General features: G+C 41.8%; 1 protein-coding gene across 4 annotated transcripts in view; it reads left to right on the top strand.

Annotated features, from left to right (window-relative positions):
* Positions 1–13,715, top strand: part of ARMCX5 (armadillo repeat containing X-linked 5) — a 51,008-nt gene that overhangs the window by 188 nt on the left and 37,105 nt on the right. For 3 of the 4 annotated variants that reach the window (XR_014780729.1, XR_014780730.1, XR_014780731.1), the window contains exons 2-5: positions 1,762–1,837; positions 5,593–5,756; positions 8,164–8,202; positions 12,939–12,996. Coding sequence is in view for 1 of the 4 variants with exons in the window: in XM_084790301.1 (XP_084646427.1) it covers positions 2,462–4,126 (1,665 nt within the window). In the remaining 3 variants the exon portion in view is untranslated. Of the gene's footprint in view, positions 1–1,761; positions 1,838–2,210; positions 4,462–5,592; positions 5,757–8,163; positions 8,203–12,938; positions 12,997–13,715 lie in introns of those variants that run through there. The other variant, XM_084790301.1, reaches the window with a different exon arrangement.

Here is a 13,715-nt window from a genome sequence, read left to right as displayed (position 1 = left end):
CGAAGTCCGAAGTGCTCGGCAAGCCCCCGAATATAGTCGCCGCCATTGTCTTTGCTCCCTGTGCCTGCCTGCCGATTGCGTTTGCCTGGCTCCTGCATGGCAAGGCACCTTTGGAGATAACGCAAATGAGAAAACAGCCTCGGACTCAAGCACGTTAGGGAAAAGGAGGACATTGCTTTTGGTTGTGGATGCGGGCGCCGTGATTGGTGCGGGATTCGTGACCTGGTTTTAGGAGGCGAGTGTTGAGACGACAGACTGGCGGCGCGGGGTGCGGGTAGGGTGGGGTTAAAAACTACGTTCCCATAAACTCGCCTCACTTCCGACTGTCTTTGGGAAGGGACATGGATGTAATGGCTGGGGAGATGGCGTACTTTTCAGAGGAAGCAAGACAGCCACACCTGGTGAAGGCAGTTGTCTGAGGAGCCTTGAGAATCAGGGAGGGAACCTACAAAGAGGTTGTAAATGTGGGAACATTAAGTCTTGGATTTGACGACTGTTTAACGTTCTTTCTGGTTACTTCTATGACCATTAATTAACCATATCTTACTCACTGTGTTTTCATTTGATTTGGAGCCATCAAACAGTTACTTGTGTCAGTTCTCCACGTTTCAGGGCATCAGACAGGAAGGGGGAGAAGATAAGTTAAGACTGACCTTATTTCTCTACAGTGAGAAAAACTCCAGTAATAGGTAGGGTTCTGGAACAGTTTCTAAATGTCCTCTTTGCCAGACTTCCAGAAATGGCCTCCACTACCCCAACTATGTTGCAGATTGTTATAGGTGTGTGGGGGGGGGGGGGAGAGAGTGAGTGTGTGTGCTGGGGGGATAATCATAAGAACCTCTAAGAAAATAGAAAATGATACTTTTCATTATTTTCCCAGCTTCCTGTTATTGTCAGGCATTTCATCCCTACTGACACCACTATGACTGACTTTGCAGAGATGATTTAGTTGTCTCTTCATGGAAATTATCAGGCTTTAAGAACATTGAGATGTAATGTGAATAAATTAATAAAATAAAAATTAAAAAAAGAAAAACAAAAATAAATATTACATAAATTAAAAAAAGAACATAGCAGAGGAGCATGGAGATGGGGGGAGGGTGGCAAAAGAAAGGGAAGCAGAGAATTCTTTGCCAAACAAGTGTCTGTGTCCAGGAAGCATTTATTCCTTAGGTGCTGTTTTCTAAAATACTCAGCACTGATGTCCTCCATTGGTGGACATATTTCTAGGTTTGTATAACTGTTGTCAACTTGAAACTAGTAAATAATGAAGAGAAAATTGTCTCGTTTCTCAGGTTGGTGTGAAGATAGAGAGACAAGGATCGCTGAGACTAGAAAATTATATCCTTCAGTTTTATCAGTTTAGCAATGACCCCTCTTTGGCCTATGGCTTCCCTTAGGAGCCTTGGTATTTTGGAGACAGATACAGGATGGCGACATCTTCCTTCTATGCCCTCTTCCTTGTCCTGCTCTAATGCTTCGTTATTATTTATTTTTCAACTAGGGAATTACCAGAACAGTCACTGAAGAGGAAAATGGTGGGCCGTAAGGGGGGAGGAGGAGGAGGAGGAGGAGGAGGAGGAGGAGGAGGAGGAGGAGGAGGAGGAACAACAACAACAGCTTTGGAGCTGGGAAATGGGAGGAGAGGAGACTCAGGAAGGAAAAGCTCGACAGACTGTCTGCAAAGGCAAGAGTAAGGGCCAGGGACCAAGGCCTGAGTCCTGAGAGCTTAGATTCTCTGTCCTTTCAATCTGTCTGCAGGTGTGCCAGATCTGCTGCGGGGTGGCCCCCTATGGAAGCAGTGCGAGGAGGAGAGAATTACTTCACCTAAGTGCAGGTTAGTATGAATGTGGAGGACCTGTATGATGGACTAGTCAAGAGTCGCTTGGCTCCAGCCCGGGTCAGGAGGCAACCTCGAAATGTGGCAGCCTCTCGTGTCCATCCAGGGGTCCTTTTCTCTCTGCCCTTACTAGTGACTGCAAAGATGATTGGTAGCACGTGTGGAGGTAGACAGTGGGTGAGAGGCAGGAAGGACTTTGCTAGCTGACCCCTTCTTCGTCATAGAGCACTGAAGTTCCCTACTTAAATCAATCAATCAATCTCTCTCTCTCTCTCTCTCTCTCTCTCTCTCTCTCTCTCTCTGCTAATCAGCATGAGGAGAAAGAAAACTGGAAGAGACTTAAAGCCCCATTTCCTTCCTCCACCCCTAGGTCCAACTTCAGTGACAGATCTGATGGCCTTGGAGTAGCTGAAGACCACCACCCTCCACAGGCCTGCGCCCAAGCACAGCTACCCCTCTTTATCTTGAGTGTGCTTCCCCAGCATTGTCAGAAACTGTAGTTGGAAAGGGAACTGAGTGACCACTGGACTTTATCTGAAAACACCAACGTGGGGCTGACTTTCAGGCAAGGCTGAGGGAGGTTAAGGGGCGTGTGACTTGGTTTTGCCTTTACCTTGAACCATGATTGGCTCTACAACTAAAGGGAAAGGTAGGAAAGAGTCCGGGGCCTCCTCGAAACCTGGAACCGATAGCCCTGCCAATGCTAAAGCAAAAGCCAAGAGCCAGACCAAGAAAGCAGTTAAGGCAGAACCTAAAGAAGAATTGGGCAATCAGGCTGGGGCACAAACAGTGATTTACACTGAGCCCGAGACTGTGACATGGAAAGTGAAAAAAAAGAAAGATAAGACTAAGACGAGAAGCATGGCTCAGGCTATGACAGAACTGGCAGAGCCAGGGTGCGTGCCTCACACCAAGTCAGGTGCTTTGCCTATGTCTGTGCTCATTACTGTAACCAAGTCTGAAGTTAAGGTTGATGCTAGTATCGGAGCATCTGTCAAGTGCTCTGCCAAGACTAATGATCAGCACAAATCTGAGATAAAGAAAGAGGCCTGTGTCAGATCCATGGCTGGGGACAAAGCTAGTATTGTCATCAACACCGCTGAAGAGGATGAAGACTATGTGTGTTCTTGGTTTTGGACTGGAGAAGAACCTAGCGTAGGGTCCTGGTTCTGGCCCAAAGAAGAAACTCCTCTTCAAGTTTATCAGCCCCCACCTAAGGTTGAGGAAGAGCCTGAACCCGCAGACAATTTCGACTTTACTTTAAAAAAGAAAGCAGCAGCATGGGCAAGGGGCAGGTTTATTGTCCTAGTCCCAGTTGAGGAAGCCAAACAGTCTTTACCTCCTGAAGGGAACTGGACTCTGGTTGCGACCTTAATTGAAACTCCTCTGGGTATTCGACCTTTGACCAAGATTCCACCATATGGTGGACCTTACATCCAGACTTTAGCTGATTTAAAAAACCAAGTCCGGGAAAGAGAAAAGTACGGACCAAATCCAATGGCCTGCCGCTGTAAATCCCGCACCTTTAGTTTAGAGCCTTTGGAGTTTGAGAAACTTGTTGCCGTACTTAAGTTAACTAGGGATCCTTTTATTCATGAGATAGCTACGATGATAATGGGCATCAGTCCCGCTTACCCATTTACTCAAGATATTGTTCATGATGTTGGTATTGCTGTTATGATTGAACATTTTGTCAATAATCCAAACGCTAAAAGATACCCTAAAAATCTAAATGTGAACATCAGCTCTGACGCCTCTGAAGAAGTAAGAGAGAATGAAGCACATGTCAATAAAGTTTGTAGGGACATACTTTGTTGTCCTTTGAACTGCTCTGTACAAGTAGAGGAACTAAAATTGTTAGTAAGTCTGAGTGTAAAGTTTGAGTATCACCATGTGATTGTCAATTACGTTCGATATTTCATCAAATTGCTGAACGAAGGAAGTGTCAAGATTAAGTTTCAGGTTTTAAGAGTTATTCTGTGTTTGTCAAAAAATCAAGCCAATACAAGAGAGCTGATCAGTGCTGAAGTATTGGCGTCACTGATTGCTCACTTTGACAAGAATGAGTCAAAGGCTAATATTCTTCATATTATTGAGATATTCGAAAATATAAACTTCCAGTTCAAAAAAAGGGCAAAGCTATTTACCAAGGAAATGTTCACTAAATCTGAACTTATTTCCATATTCCAGGAGGCAAAAGAGTTTGACCAGAAACTACAAGACCTAGCAGAGCACAGTGACCCTGATGTAAGAGATAAAGTTATTCGATTAATACTCAAACTCTAAATAGCTGTATATTCTCACAATGCCTTGACCCTTTTTGTCTTTCCAATATAAGTCTACTGCTTATTATAGTTGTAAATTTGATACTTACGCTCTCTGTGTTGAGGGAGACAATTTATGGATGCAAGTCATCTTGAGAGATTGAATACTTGCTGGTTTTTTATTGTGCTATATACAATATAAAGCAAAGTATTTTTGGTATTTCTGTAATGTAACCTAGTGCTGAACCTATTCATCCAAAATAAGATATATTTCTGTGCATTATATTGATATATAAGTGTATTTTCGTATTCCGTTTACGTGTTTTTAATAAAGTTGCGTGCTAAACCTGATGAAAACATTGTCCCAGTTCTTTAGTTGAAATATAGTCAGAGATGAACAATGTAAAGGCAGTCATGATCACTGTCTGTCCATTTACTTGGGGTGGGGAGAGGGTGGTACAAACAAACAGGTTACAAACTGGCAGATCTTTTAGTTTCAACGTGCTCGGGGAATGCAGTCAAGCATTCTGTGACCAAGAAGACAGGGCTGTGCTTTTAGCTGTATGTAGGTTGTAGATGGCAGGGTTTCAAGTGAGGAATGGTGCTCTATCCAGACAGTTCTGGAGAAGTGGGTGATAACAGACTTAGAAGGAGGCGAATACAGATGCCTTGATGTCATTCTAAGAACTTGTACTTAGCCCTTTAGCCCTTCACATTGGCTAGGATAGCTCACCAGGATGCCATGGAGTTTTTAATCCCCAGGAGATTTTCTGTTTTCACCCTGTTCAGTTAAGTCACAGACAATGGGACGTGAACTTCTAAAGGGATGCAAACACACTATATCCTTATTAGCACCCTCCCTGTCCAGGACTAGCAGATTTACTACTTCCAATAAGGCTTTCTATACCTGCAGTCCTGGGCCTCAGAGTAGGGCTTGGGATCAGCTATAGAAACTGATAGTATCACCTCCTCTACTTTGGGGGTGCTTTGCTTTCATCCTTGCTTTTGTTTTCTTGCTAATATTTTTTGGCTCTACTCCCCAAATCCTTTACTATTCTCAATTTACTGACCAGAATTGGGACTGATAGAGATTATGGTCTGTGGAAGAAGTGTGTGTGTGTGTGTGTGTGTGTGTGTGTGTGTGTGTGTGTGTGTGTGAGAGAGAGAGAGAGAGAGAGAGAGAGAGAGAGAGAGAGAGAGAGAGAGAGATCTTTCTTTCGAACTACCTTTTCCAAATTTTCCATGTATTCTGGGAAGGTCTAAAGAAACATCAGCATGCTGGAATATATCCCAAGTTTTAACAACTAATCCTTGTTTAGTTTCTATGAAAGTCAAATGTGAACCTATTTTTCCTATTTCTAGGAATAAAAATGGATAATTTTCCATATTTGTAATTTGGGGGGAGCAATGATTTGTTTTTGTTTTTCTTGCAATGTACCACTTAACTTTAGATTTTTGAAGTTCTGTATAACTGTTTTTAATTCACAGATCTCCCCTAGCCTATAATACCAGCTGTGAGTACTTCTCTCAGTGGAGATCTTCCCAGTGCAGTTGGACCAAATCCTTTGGAAACATTCTATATCTCAAATGCCCTGTGGAGTACACACATAATCAGGCGATGGCTTGGAATTATCCAGTATCAGCTAAGAAGGGTGAGTTTGGGATATGTATATATTGGTATCAAACTAGAAATCAGTCTTCCTGCCTGCATGGCAATTTTGAGAGTCAGAATCATCTCCCACAGCTTCTGACCTGTCGGCTATTAATGTACACTTCAGTTGTTCCCAGAGTTGAGCATTATGACCAGTGCAACAATGAACACTGGAGTGTAGCCACCTGTTTGGGTCCCCAGTTTCCTTTGCATATGTATTTAGAAGTAGAATTGCCTGGCAATGTGATGATAATTCTGTTTGGCTTTTGAGGAATTGCCAAACTGATTTTCACACTGGATGTACCGTTTTCATTCCTATCATTTGATTTTGTCTACATCCTTTAAAATACTTGTTATTTTCCTCTACTTTTTAAGCATTCTTTTTTTTTAAGAGATATGTAAAAAACATGAATTTATATTTTAAGGGACCAACATGCTCTATTTTGGTATATGTATTGTTTTTGTACTTTTCAAATGGGGTTAAACACATTCATTTCCTCAAACATTTACCTCTTCTTGATGCTAAAATCTTTGACAGTCTTTTCTTCTAGGTTTTTGAAATACAGTGCATTCTTGTTATGTATAGTTACCTTACTGTATAGGAACATACCAAAACTTCTAATTCCTAGTGAAACTTAGTAACCACTTATTAGCTTCCCCCTCATAAGCTTCCTAGTCTTTTATAACAATAATTCTACTCTCAATTTCTTTGAGAGCAACCTTTTCAGACTGCATATATGTGTAGATGATACTGCATTTGCCTTTCTGTGCCTGGTTTATTTCACTTAACATAGTGATCTCCGGTTCCAGTTCTTGTATTAGGAATGGCAGACTGGCATGCTTTGTGACTGAATAGTATTTTGTCCTGTATGTGAACTAAAACTACCCACCTATCAATTTTTGGATACTTAGGGTTTTTCCCCTATATCTTAACTATTGTGAATTATGGTACTGCATTGAGTATGTGATTACACATGCTCTTTAGCATGCTGATTTAATTTCCTTTAGGAGTATACCTAATAGTGGGATTCCTAGATCATAGGGTAGTTCTATTTATATATTTTTAGGATCCTTCTTACTGTTTTCCATGATGGGTATATTAATTTGGATTCCCATGAACAAAATAAAATATTTTTTCTCCACAGTTTTAACAGCACCTCTTATTTTTATTTTTTATTTTTGTACTAGCTATGCTCATAGGTGTAAGGTGGCATCTCATTGTGCTTGTAATTAATTATTGCTAAAGGTAAATGGGGTAGAAGATTTTTTTTCATGTACCTGTTGTCCATATGAACATTTGTCTTCTTTTGGTAAATGCCTATTCAAGTATATTGTTAATTTTTAAATATAGTTATTTAGATAATTTTCTAATGAGTTTTTTTTTTGCAGTTCCTGATACACTCTGGATATTGAACCCTTGCCAGATGTATGAATTGAAAGTATTTCTAGGGGGCTGGAGAGAAGGCTCAGTGGTTAAGAGCTCTTCCAAAGGACCCGGGTTCAATTCCCAGCACCCATATGGCAGCTCACAACTGTCTGTAACTCCAAGATCTGAAACCAACGCACATAAATTAAAATTAAATAAAAATTATTTTTAAAAAAGAAAGTATTTCTACCATTTAGTAGACTTTCTCTGCACTCTGTGGTTCCCTTTACTGTGCAGAAATGTCAGTTTGATATAACCTCATTTTCTTTTTGCTTTTATTTCTTGTGCTTTTATGACCCTGTCCAAAATTTCCTATCTGTTCCAATGTCCTCAAGAATTTTTTTTTTTTTTAGTTTTCTTCTAGTAGTTTCATAGTTTTAGGTCTTTCATTTAGTTCTTTAAAAAACTTGGAGTTGCTTTTTTATAACTGGTAAGTAATAGTCGATTTTTGTAATTTTCAAAAGATTTTTCTGCCTGTGGCTATCAATTTCTCCAGCATTTTTTATTACAAAGACTATCATTGCTCCATTATGTGTTCTTAGCAACTTTGTTGAAAAACAGTTGATTATAAATGCATAGGCTTATTTCTAGACTATGCGTAATTTTATGTCATACTATACTATTTAAAAATAATCACTTTAGCTTTGCAGTTTGTTTTGAAGTCAAGAAATATAGTAATCCATATTTTGTTCTTTTATTCATCATACAGTCGGTTTCTTTGGGACTTCTGTGGTTCCATGTGATTTTATTACTACATTTTTTTAGCATTATATAAAACATCTTTAGTATTTTGATAGGAATTGAATCAGATTTGTAAATTACTGTTGCCAGTACATTGTTGAATCTTCCAATCAGTTAACACAGGGTGTCTTCTCATATTTTTACATCTTCCTCAATTTATTTTAGCAGTGTTTTATAAATTTTACTATAGAGAGCTTTCACATATTTAGTTAAATTTATTTTTAATATTTTACTTTTGTAGGTGTTGCAAATGGAATTGCTTTCTTGTTTTTTATTTCAGGTAAATTTTGCACATTAATTTTACATTTTTCAACTTCGTAGAATGCACTTTCTCATTCTAGTAGGTGTTTTTGGTGGGCTTTTGGGGGACGGGTATTCCATATAGAAGATCATGTTACCTCCAAATAGTAACAGCTTAACCTCTTTTTCAAGCAGAATGAATTCTTGTTTGTTTCTCTGTCCTTATTGCTCTTGCTAGGACTTCTAGCAGCAAAGAGAACATCTCTCTCTTGTTCTCAGTTTTAGAGAAAATCTTTTCAGCTTGTTTCCTTTGACTTTAATGTGAGCTCTCAGCTTATTATAAAGGTCTTATTATGTCGTAGTGTTTTCCTTCTATTACCAAGTTCCATACTGTTATGAAGGGGCGTTGAATTTTATCAAATGTATTTTCCACATTGATGTGATCATTTGGTTTGCAGTCCTTCATTTTGTTAGTGTGGTGTATCAGTTTATTAATTTGAATGCGTTGGACCATCTTGCATTTGTGGAATGAGTCCAATTTGGTCTTAGAAAATATGCTGTAGCATTTAGTTTGCTGCTCTTTAGATGAGGAATTTTTCATCTGTATTGCTCAAGCATATATTGGCCTGTAGTTTTGTCCATATGTTATTGTTTGGATAATGCAGACCTGACAGACACAGGTTTAAGCCAATAGAAAGTCTTTATTAGCCAGCTGGTAACTACATTGGGTGCTTGGGATCCCAGTATAGCCCTGAGCCTTTTCAGGGTGAGCTTTTAAGCAAAAATCCATGCCCTCCCTGGGTAACCTACTTTAGTTAACCAGAAGTGGAACCGCAGAAGGCAAAAGGCAAGGTTAGTACATGTAGAGACTTTTCCCAGCACTGTGGACTGTGACGGATTGGGCCTTTGTTTTAGTTTTGGCAGGTGGTGCTGTCTGTGTGCTGAGTTTTACAGACTGAGTGACACTTCCATCATGGAGTCACTTGTGCTAAGGTCTGGAGGCCTGCTGAGATCTGGGGCCCTGTTACATTCCCCACAGGTCTTAGTGATTGAGTCAAATCATGGACTCATCCTGCTCTAAAGAGGTGTGGTTGGTCCTCAGGACAGTTAATTTGACTGAGCTGACACATAATTGGCCACATAGTTTAAAATGCAGGGCCCAGCCACTTCTCCATTCAGATAGAGAATGCAAGGTCCAGTCAGTGCTGAGAACAGAGCAGCTAGCCAGAGGGGACCAAGAAAACAGTAGCTTGTGCCAATTACCTGATTTATGTCTTTGTCTCTTTCTCTTTTTAAAGTTTTCCCCAACTCTAGAAGGTTTTCTCTAAATACTCCTGCTCAGTAGGCCTAGAAACAACAGATTTTCCCCAAATTCATGCATAGGTCTCCTTTGTATGCCCAGTCTCAGAATAACAGATCTTGGTCTGAGCGACTCAGAAAGTTTTGTGGACCTCAGAGGAGTAGCCTGGTGAAGGTCAGTTACCAGAGTCCTGCCAGCTCTCTCTAGGAGAATGAGCTTTCCCTCTGGTGTCCTCTATCAACTTATGGATTTGAGCTGTCCAATTCTTCTCTACCATGGAGCCTCAGGCAGTACTGGGGCGAAGTGCGTCATCAGAACATCAGTAGGCCCCTCTGGTCTTAGGGCTGTTTGTAGGACAGGTAGGTCAACCCGGGTAGTGGAGGACCACAATCCATAGGGGAAACCAAATAGCTTCGGGGGGCGGGGGGAGGTGTCCAAGATCCGTATATATGGTGGTGGACTTTCCTTTTCTCCAGCTGAGGGCCTGAGTCAGATCAATGAGTTCTGCTCTCTAGGCTGAGTTACCTGACTTGGACCCAAACCTTTTCAGTTAAAGTAGCTCCTGCAGCTCCCACGGACCTGGTTGTATCATGTTTCATCTTGTTACTGTCATGGACGAGCCCCTTTAGGTTGTCATCAGGCAAGAGGGTAGCAGGAATGAAGGTGGTGGGTTTCTCAAGCCAGACTTAAGGGTGGTCCACGAGTAGGGACTGGTAGTGAGTCACACAGGTGTTCCTCAGAGCAGGGCCTCGACCACATCTAGGGGTGCTAATCCAGAGTAAACTTGTTGCTTTGTTTTTTTTTTCCCTCCATTAGACTAACAGCAGCCACCACAGCTCTTGGACAGGTGGGCCATCCTGTGGCTGCAGTGTTTAATCACTTAGACAGGTGTGTCACAGGGTATTCTCTTGGCCCCAAAGTTTGGGTTAAAATGTCTTTTGACTTTCCTTTTATGTGATAAGCAGATGAAAGGGCTTTGAGACATCTTGACATGTTAGGACTGGAGCCAAAGACCGAATTGTTTTCAAAGCCTCAAATGTCTTTTGTTTAGTCTCAGTCCAGATCAGAGGCTCTATGCCCACCCCTTCCCTCGTTGTGCTCCTGTATAGAGGCCTTACTATTTCCACAAACTCTGCTGTCCAGAGGCAGCAATTCTGAGCTGCACCTAGGAGCTGTCAAACCTGTCTCTTAGCCTTTGGAGTTGGGATCTGAAGGATTTCAGCACCCTACTCTGAAGCAGCTTCACTTTGCCTCCCCTCAGATGGCAGCCAAGATAGGGAGCCTCTGATGTACCAAGCTGAGCTTTCTTAGTGGGCATTCCGTAGTCCTGGCTCTGTAACTCTTGCTGCAGCCCCTCAGGGGCCCTTTTAGAATCTATTGAATTGTAGAGGCTAGGAGCAGGTAATCTATGTGTTGGAAGAATATGGCCCCAGGAAACCTTTGGCAGAAGGGCAGGGCATCAGCAGGTAGTGATTTTAAATCCTTAGGGCAATCTGGTCCAGTTGCCCACTGTAATCTCCCCATGGGTCTCTCCGTTTTAAAACTTAGATGCTTTGACTCACCTCTGTCACTGGGAGGCTGAAGAATGCATCTTTCTGGTCCAAGACCGTGGACACCTGTTTCTCTGGAGGAATCAGCTTCTTGAGAACGTGAGGTCCCAGGTTTCTTCACAGGCAGGGTGACCGGCAGGGAGGCAGCGTCCCTGACTCTGCAAGCCAGGCACTATGGACTGCAATTTGCCTTTTTGTTTCCAGGGCCTGTGGGTATTGTTTAATCTGCGCAGGGTTAGCTGAGCCGGTTAGTTGAAGAATTGTAGGAACTTGGTGTTGGGCCAGTCTTGGGGGGGTTGGTTTCTGCTCATACACCTGAGAATCATCGTTGTCAATCTGAGAGATAGTCCAACTGTATCTTTTGATTGAGGAGAGGACTTTGAGCTAGGAGATCTTCTTCCCACAGAGGGTAAGACTCCTCACTTCTGCTGGGTAGCTGGAAATCTAACTTTGTCTCCTCCCCTGAGAAGTGACAGTGGCTTTTCTCTGTCCCAATCAGTTCTCTCTTGTTAAGTACCCTTTAAGCTACCTCCAGCAACTGGGACCTACTCATACCTTTAAATTTTTCTAACTTTTCTGACTTTTTCTTGATACCTGGGGCCAACTAAATGACAGACAAAAGGAACTCTTTTTTTTTTTTAGCAGCTTTAATCCTTCTAATAAAGACCTAGTGAAATTATTTACTGTCTTCTTGGTCATTATTGGGCAGAAGGGAAAATCTCCTGGCTATATTACCCAGCAGTGATTGCCCCTCACCTGGCTCAGTTTTCAGAGAATGGTGCGTTTGGAGTTTTTCAGTTATACAGATCATTGGTTTAAAAGGTGACGTAACTGTGAAAGAGGAAGGAATGGAACTTGTTCTTTGCCCTTTCCTGGGACTGCTTAGAGCAGGCAGGGGAGTGGAGGGACTGAACAGTGCAGAGAACTACTTCCCCTCCTTGTGTGCATTCTACTTAAATGAGAGGTGCAGCCCCTCTCTGACTCCACACAGGTACTGGGACTCAGCCGGGATGAACTGGGACCATATACAATGAAACAAGTGAGTGCTTGAGGAGTGGGACACATGTTTTTTTTGGGGGGAAGGGACGGTGTGTTCCTTGGGTGACCTGGCAGAGCTAAAAGGATTTGGATCCCAAAAAGTCTTAAGCCCTTAAGCCAGGGGTTAGGGTGCAAGTTATCACACTAGAGAAAGCCACTGCTCAATACAGGGAAACAAAACTGAGAGAAAACACACGGGGACAGACACACACACAAACAACACATACACATCCACACCCCCCCACACACACCCTTAGAGACACACAGTAAAGACAACCAGGGTGGCCAACACACATTCATACACCTGAACAGATAGGGGAGGATCCCATGCTGGATACTGGATCAGACCTCTCCTATGAGCCCAAACGGAAGTCCCCTCAACCAGAATTACCTCTGGAAGTGAGGTGACAGGCCAGACACCTTTCCTTTGCGGGTAGAGGTGTCAGATTCCTCTGTAGTGTTAGGTAGTGGTTGATCAAAGGGAGTCCTAGGTCCTGGAGCATCTCAGGTTATAAACATCCTAGGAACCCCTTGATTACCATATTCTTTCTCACTCTGAGGAGCTTTAAGATCCCTGAGACTTGAGGTCTGGTCTCTGGGGATCTCAGTGGAGCCCCCAGAAATGTTGTAGAAGACTGGGTTTAAGCCAGTAGAAAGTCTTTATTAGTCAGCTGGCAAGTACACTAGGTGTTTGGGATCCCGATGTAGCCCCTGTCCTTTCTCAAGGTGAGCTTTTAAACACAGAAGCCATGCCCTGGGTGCACATAGTTTAGTTAAGAACAGTTAGCCAGAAGTGGAACAGCAGAAGCCAAAAGGCCAGGTTAGTACATGTAGAGACTTCCACATAACTGTGGACTGTGATGGATTGGGCCTTTGTTTTCATTTTAGCAGGTGATGCTGTCTAGTTGCTGAGAGTCACATCCACCATGGAGCCAGTTGTGCCAAGGTCTGGAGGCCTATTACATTAATGCCTTTGCAGTAATCCCTTCTTCTTATACTTTTGAAATAAAAAGTAGAATTGGTATGAGTTGTTGAACTATTTCATGGATTGTAATAATCATCTGATCCTGGCCTTTGCTTTGATGGGAGGCTGTTTGCTAGTAATTCAATCTCTACTAATCTCTTCTTTTCTGTTTCCCATGATTCCTTCACGCAAAGGCGTATATGTCTACAAATTGGTCCATTTATTGTAGATTATCAAATTTGTTGGCATATCTTTGTTTCTAATACTTTTAATGATACATTTTATTTCTTAAAGAGAGAACTCTTCTTCATTGATATTTTCCACTTTAATCCATATTTATTTGTGCTCTAATATTTACTGTTGCTTCCTTGTGCTAATTTGAGCTTTGATTTATTATTTGTCATCTAGCTAAGGTGAGTAGTTAGCTGCCTATTTGCATTCTTTCTGGGTTTTTTTTTTCTTTCTTTCTTTCTTTCTTTTTTTTTTTTTTTTTTTTTTTGGATTTTTGAGACAGTTTCTCTGTGTCACAGCCCTGACTGTCCTAGACTCACTCTGTTCTTTCTGGTTTTTAAGTAGATTTTTAAAAATTGGCTTTGGTTACTACAACCCTCCTTAATACTGCTTTTTCCATGTCTCATAGACATAGTTTCAAGAAATATTTGAATTTCCTTCTTGAAATCTTCCTTGACCTAATGGTTGTT

The sequence above is a fragment of the Acomys minous genome (assembly GCF_964271855.1).
Source record: "Acomys minous genome assembly, chromosome: 7".
In the NCBI taxonomy this organism is placed as follows: Eukaryota; Metazoa; Chordata; class Mammalia; order Rodentia; family Muridae; genus Acomys; species Acomys minous.
Note: the sequence above shows the minus strand (reverse complement) of the source record. Positions and strands in the feature narration are given on the sequence as shown.